Below are 7,150 nucleotides of genomic sequence, written 5' to 3'. Positions count from 1 at the left end.
GTTCAGGGATGCAGTTGTTCAGGGATGCAGTTGTTCAGGGATGCAGTCGTTTAGGGATGTAGTTGTTCAGGAATGCAGTCATTCAGGGATGAGGTGTTTTCCCAGCTCTGCTGAGCAGCCTGGGCAAAATAATGATTATTGCAGGCAAAAATAATGATTCATCTCAGCGTCCTGGTGGCAAGAGCACTTCTCATTCCATTTGAACCAGGACTGGCAAACCTTTAACAGTGTTAAATAAGCCCCATAGCAGCTTATTTATAACAGTGAATACTGTTCAGTAAATGCAGGGGAGAGGAGATGCTATCAGTCTGCAAAAGAGCCAAGTCTTGTGCTTTGGTTTATTGCCTTGACTCAGGTTTAGATAAAAAGCCCCAGCTCTGGCTCTCTGGCCCATTTGTCTCTGCCTGCTCCTGATCTGATTTACTCCGAGGCAGCAAAGTGGGATGTGCTGCTGCCAGAGCAGGAGCAGCTGTGGAACATTAAGAGCCCAACAAACCCTCTAGGAAATGAGAAACAACTTCTTAGAGTCAGTCTGAATGCTCTTCTTAAGGATAATGACTTCATCAGCCAGCTATATTAAAGAAATTATTAGCAATCTGTGGTGGAACAAGCTAATAAATCCTCAAGTTTTTTCCCTCTCATTTTTTTTTTTAATATGTCTTTGTGTGTTTTACTCTCTTAGGTACGAAAGGAGAAGGGAGAAACTTCTGTCTGTTTGGAATTTGTATTGTTGGGATTGCAGACTTGCTAAAAATGGCACAGCTTTGCTTTTTGTTTGGAGCTTTTATTAAACTGTGGTTTTATTTAGCTTTCTAAATACAAAGCTGACTTGCCAGTCTGACTCCAACAGTGTGAATAGTACAATTTTGGAAGATTGAAGTGTAATGAGACTGTAAAAACTTGGAAAATTAGATATTTTCAGGCTTGTGTTTCTAGGTATTGTTCATTAGTCTGATTAAATTTGGGCTCCTTGGACTCTGTGCTGGCTAAAGGAGGATTAGTGGTTGTTTGGAGAACACCATCTGAGACACTGTAACTGGATTTCCTTCCCTTTCCACCGTGGGAAAGAATCCACATGGTTATTTGTTACAACAGGCTGGTATTTATGATGGTTTTGGACATTTATGAGAACGAGGATGCCTGTGGCTCATACACAGATTGCAGTGGCACTTAATTAAAATAGCTGTTATTCAAGCTAGAATTCTAATGCCATTTTCCCTCTTTCTTCCAGAGGGAAGTGCAACATCTCCCATTTCTCTGACATTTTTGCTGCTAGAGAGTTCAAAGCCAGAGTGGATTCATTTTTCTACATCCTGGGCTATAATCCAGAGACAAGGTAAGTGAAGTGGCTTTTAAAGGCAACTTTACCACTGACCTGAGCTGGGGTTCAGTCAGAGGTTGGACTTGATGATCTTGGAGGTCTTTTGCAACCTTAATTCTGTGATTCTATGACAACTACTCAAGGGGAGAAAGGTTAAAAATCAAGTGTGATGCTGATTAAAGGGAATGCAAGGGAGAAGCTCCATCTTTCTGCTGGAGTGTGTGTTTATATAGGAGAAAATAGGAGTAGAAAACAAAGTTTTGCAGTAAATCCTGATATCCAGGTGCATCTCTGGGTAAATAATGTGTTGCTTCAAAACAGCTTCTTAGAAATGTGGATTTTTTTTTTAAAAGGTTGCAGACCAGCAGGAGTTCTTTGCTGTCTCATTGGCTGAATGTACACCCCTGAAAATACTTTTTAAAGTACATTTGCATCCCCTAGCAAGCAAAGTTGAAATTTAGACACCTCTAAGAAATCAAATGGGAAGTTTTTAAGTGTGGGAGTTCCTGCTCTTGTGTGTAAATTGTCATCCAGGGTCAGCAGCAATTCCTACTTGATGCTTTGCTGGCCTAGAGAACAAATTAGAGGTACAGAAAGAACTTCTCTTTGGGAGTCAGTACATATTTGAAGGTGTGTCCAGCTCTTTTATTTCACAGCTCTTTCAGTCTGTCTGGGATTTGTCCAGCCAGGATTTATCAGCTGTGTTTGGAGTGTGCCTTCCTTGTTTTTTGGGTCCAGACCAGGACTTTTATTTTCTTCATTTATGGAATTTCCTAAACCCAGAGAACACCTTACAAACTCCAGCCTTGAGGAGTTGGTTTGTGTAGGGGCATATTTTACTGGAGTAAAAGATGAATTATGTGGAACAAGCCCTTTGCCCACTGAAAGGTGCATTGTTCCTTTGAGTGCAGAACATAATTAGCTGTGGACCTTGATTTCCAGAGGTATTGTTTGAAGTGGGGATTAGATAGGCATATAAACAATAAATATTTGAATTGTTACGAGGTAGGTTTGCTGTTCTTGATGCAGATATGGATCTTTCTGCTTCAGGGCAGAGCCAACCACGACCTGCTCGCAGTTAAGAAGAAATTCCTTGGGTGGGCATATTATTATTATGTAATTGCCTGTTTATGAGGCTGCCTGCACCTTATTCTGAAGTGTCTTAAACTGTCCTTAACCCTGAGAGAGGGGCCTGGAGGAGTGGGAGTTTACACTCAGTGTAAGTCTCCAGGAGGTCTCTTGGTGGTGTGTGGTGCTGAGCTCTGGGAACGGAATATTTTAAAATAAAACATGTTAAAATGTGTTTGTAAAATCGTTTGTGCATGGAGCAGCCCAGCGAGGCAGGGCATTTGTGAGGTTTTCCTGGTCCACCTCTCTGATATTCAGCACAATCCTTGCCCCCTGTATTTGTCAGTGTTCTTCAGTCTTGGCATTGAGTGTGAATTCTAAGCGATGTGTTTGTATTAGTGTTTAATGGATGATTTCTCTTCTGAAATGCCGTTTATGTGAGCTGTCAGGGTAGTTTTAAACCCCCTTTCTGTGTAGAAGTAGCTGCTAATTCTTCCAGCTATTAGAAAATGACTGAGCCTGAAAAGATCAATACAATGACAAAGCTTAGCACTTAGTGATCAGCTAATTACTCAGCCTGGCCAGCTCTGAAAAGTAGCTTTTTCTTCATTTGGTTGCAGCCAGTTCTTTTTTTTTTTTTCACTCTAGCTCTTCAAGTCTGTATTTTGTCTTGGGATGGGGGAGGTTGAGAAAAAGGAGCTAAGTCAAGGTCGCTTGATTATTTTTGACCTGTGTGTTTGCTACTGTTTTACAATACATGACATGTGGCTTCGAGTTCCCAAGGCCAGATTTATTTTGCTTTTGGAAGGAAAAGTATTGTAAGACACATTTCGGGATGAGCTGTTGGTGGTTTGTCTTTAAAAAAAAACCACAAACAAACACAAAACAACTTTATCTTCAGCTCGGTTTGCTTTTCTGAGGTAGTGCTTTGTTTCACACGGGGAGAGTGGAAAATGTTCTTGGTAGCCTGAAGTAACAGCGTGTTGTAGATGAGGTTCTGAATGGGTGTGAGCCCCTCAAGTGCCTCGTTGGAATGTGGGATAGGAAACATCTCTGCCCCAACAATCCTGAGCTGTGGGCTGTGTGTAGAGAGGTGGAGCTCTGTTGGAGTGGTTTTGTGTTCAGCATAAACTCATAAATTTCCCCAGGTCTCTCAGATCCAGCTCAGCCTGGTGGGAATCTGTTTTCTGTGTTTTCACGTGTTTGCAGAGCAGCTCACAAACACCCCAAAAACATCCACAGCACCGGTGCATGTGGAATATGAGGCCTTTTTGTTGTTGGAGCACACAGAGCTCAAGGAAAGTTTGTTTTGTCCTTTTTTTGCTGTTTGAAAACTTGCTGATTGTAGGTTCAGCTGGAGAAATATCAGCTGTGATCCTGCTGTTGTTGCTGTTGTCTGGAACTGGTAAAACTGCATTTTGGGATAACTTTTCTTTGCAGTGAGTATCAGGCCAGGTTGGTTTTTTTTTTTTTCCTCCAGATTTCAGCAAAAGACTACCCAGAGTTTCAGTAATTCTCACATCACTAAAAAAAAAGTCTGATTGTGGAATAAAACCCTCAGCTAATCTTAAAACCAGAGACTGAGTGTTAACACCTTGAATAGTGTTAATCAAGCCAGTCAGTAGAGCTGCAGCGTGTTCCTGGCTCTCCAGGGTGTGGGATGCATCCACCGAGCTCATCCTGCCAGCTGAGAAAGGAAATTCATTTTACGTGGAGTACTTGAAAATAATTAATTTCATGTCTCTTCAGAGAAGTGACTGCTCTGAACTGACTAATTCCACCAACATGGAATCCCACCACTGCTTCCAGGCCTTCCTTTTGTGCTCTGACATCCTGTATGGACTTGGAGAAAGCTCTTGGAGCTGTGGCTGGGGGCTGCAGATGTGCCAGATGCTGCCGGTCTGTGTGATGTGCTGGCATGTTCAATTCTTTGATCCCGGGAGTAAATAAAGACAATATAAAGTTTTGTCTGACACTGACATCTGTAAATACACAGAGATTGAAAACGCTACTGAATTTTTTACTTGGAACTAGAAATGACCAGGTATTGTTCTACAAACAGTTTTCATGGCCATGAATGCAAATTCCTCCTCCCCAATGGTGTTTTGTGTCATACAACAAAATAATACCAAACATTGGAGGCTTGGGTGAATTTTGGAATAGGTGTTTTGGGAAGTGTTTGTCTGTGTTTTTATTGCACAACATTTGCTTTTCCTTTACTTTTAATCCTTTGAAGTGTTCTTGGTGGGTGGTGACATGAGTTAAATGAGTACTGGGGTGTCTGAGAGGAGTGTCCCCAAGAGTGACATTGAAGGGGACTTTGTTGCTTCTTGTTCTTTATTTTATGTTCTCTGGACAGGGATTTCTGTTTAAAGTCAGAATTAAGAGCCTCTTTTTTTTTTTTCCCCCCTCTCCTTTCAGTGGGAAGCAGAGTGGGTGTTGTACAAGTTTCAGGTCTATTAACAGGTGGCAACAGTGTATATTCTTACAGGAAGCTGTGGAATGTGTCAATGGGATTTTCAGAGCTCCCTCTTGATGTTGCCCCCGTTTAGAAAAAAACCGTAGTTGGATGATCCATTGATATGTGCAACCCAAAGGGAGCAGAGGCTGGGGAGAGCTGCAGAGCTGGGGTTTGCCATCATCTTGTCTGCTTAATGTTTAGCACTCAGAATATTTTGATTGTAAGCACATAACAGTGCCTATGGCAGCGCTAGAGAAATGATCATTATGGGGTTTAAATGTATCCATCCTTATGGCTCAAATCAGAGTTCTTGTTATACTTAGTACAGCACTGGCAGTTTCTGCTGTACTTCATTTAGATGAGGCAATTCCTACAGCGTGTTGCAAGGCTGATTTTATTTTTTAAATAAGTTTAACAGTTTTAAACACAACCATGAATCCTCCTGATGGGGGAAACTGGGGCCTGTGTGCATGGTGGGCCCATGTGATGTGGAACAGATGGTTTCTGTAGGTCCTACTGAATCACAGCAAAGTTGTTTTGTGTCACTTGTCTGATAGTGCTCAGAAGGAATTATGGAAGGTGCTGGTTACCCTCACTTTATATCAACTTGTGTTGAAGTACCTTGCAGTTGATCCCTTTTAAACAAACAGACAAAAAAAAAAAAACTCCTCCCAAAAACTGTATTTAGAGAAATGGATGAGTAACTTCCTTGGGTTTTTCTATCTGGCTGATATCAGATTTACTGCTGTCACTGTGACATTGTTTCCATGTGTCCATATCTCAATTTATCCCTGAACTGAGGGGAGCATAAAAGCTGAGAGCTTGTTCTCGAGTTCACGTGAATTTGAGGGGTCAAAAGCCTTAATTGGAACAACAGCAGCAAAAAAATTCAGGAATATATTCCAGCTGTAATTGAAGACTGGATACATTTGGCCTTAAATTGTAATTACTTAAGTCAATCAACTGGTACAGACTGGGCAGCATATTTGGAGTAGTTGTCTTTTTCTGGTCAGATGGTCTCATTCTGAATGTAATATTATAACAGAAGTGAGTTGATGGTGAGTTTATTTTTTTTTTAAAAAAGTTTATAAAACTTTATCGTGTTTCTGGAAGTTTTAAATCCATAACCTCATATACCTTTAGTATTTAAAAAAAGAAAACCAAACCAACCATAGGAACTTTGGTTGTGTTAGTTTTGAATTTTTTTACAAGCATGAGCCAGGCTCCTCTATCCTGTGTCTTAGGAAATGGCACTGGATAATTTCAGCAGAGCCACAGTAGCTGGAATATTCCATTTACTGAACATTTAAATTATTATGGCACATTCATTGAAGGAGCCAAACTGTTGGTGAAGGTTCTCAAGAAGGGGGTGGGAGGCAACACAACAAGAAAGTTGTGTATCCACCTATGTTATAACAAATTTTTCTCTCTGGATTGTTGTAAGAGAGAAAATCAGGGATTGTTTTGTGGCCTGATCTGTTCTGTTTCATGTGTTTGTCTGTCAAAATTCAAAATCTTAGAAACTTTTTGCCCTTCTTTAGCCTCGGGGTAGCTTCAGGCATCTCAGGTGCCTAAAAACAGAGGTGAGAATCCTAATTAAATCATTGTGTGTGTGCTCCAGGGGAAGGGATGTTACCTTCATGTAAATGGGCACCAAAGAATCTGTTTGAAAATCACATTAATATAAACAGGAAGGCCAAAATTGAAGGGTGAGCCAGGAAGTCAAGCCTGGCTCCTCTTGGGTTCACAATGTGTTCACCCGTGTAAATGACCTATAATATCCCTTAAACGCTCCCATACATTGCAGGAGGAACATTTTGTGTTCATAATAAATGAACTAATATTCCTTAAATGCTCTCATACATTGCAGAGAAAACATGTTGTGTTCACACCTGGCTGTAAATGAACTAATATCCCATAAATGCTCTCATACACTGCAGGTAAAATAAGTTCATTTAGCTTGTAAATGAACTGATATCCCTTAAATTTTCTCCTACATTGCAGGTAGAACATATTGTGTTCACACGTGCTCATATATGAACTGATATTCCTTAAATGCTCTCATATATTGCAGGTAAAATATGTTCATTTAGCTTGTAAATGAACTGATATTCCTTAAATGCTCTCATACTTTGCAGGTAGAACATGTTGTGTTCACACGTGTTCTTAAGTGAAATAATATCCCTTAAATGCTCTCATACGCTGCAGGTAAAATATGTTCATTTAGCTCGTAAAGGAACTGATATTTCTTAGATTTTCTCATACTTTGCAGGTAAAATAAGTTCATTTAGGTTGTAAAT

General features: G+C 40.4%; 1 protein-coding gene across 1 annotated transcript in view; it reads left to right on the top strand.

The window, feature by feature from the left end:
- RERE (arginine-glutamic acid dipeptide repeats) overlaps nt 1-7,150 on the top strand; it is a 167,345-nt gene that overhangs the window by 71,851 nt on the left and 88,344 nt on the right. The window contains 1 exon segment of the mRNA XM_027658296.1: nt 1,232-1,336. Coding sequence (XP_027514097.1) covers nt 1,232-1,336 — 105 coding nt within the window.

This window comes from Corapipo altera, unplaced genomic scaffold (genome assembly GCF_003945725.1).
Source record: "Corapipo altera isolate COAL_440 unplaced genomic scaffold, ASM394572v1 301, whole genome shotgun sequence".
Classification (NCBI taxonomy): Eukaryota; Metazoa; Chordata; class Aves; order Passeriformes; family Pipridae; genus Corapipo; species Corapipo altera.
The sequence above is the reverse complement of the archived record's forward strand: the minus strand, read 5'-3'. Positions and strand labels throughout refer to the sequence as shown.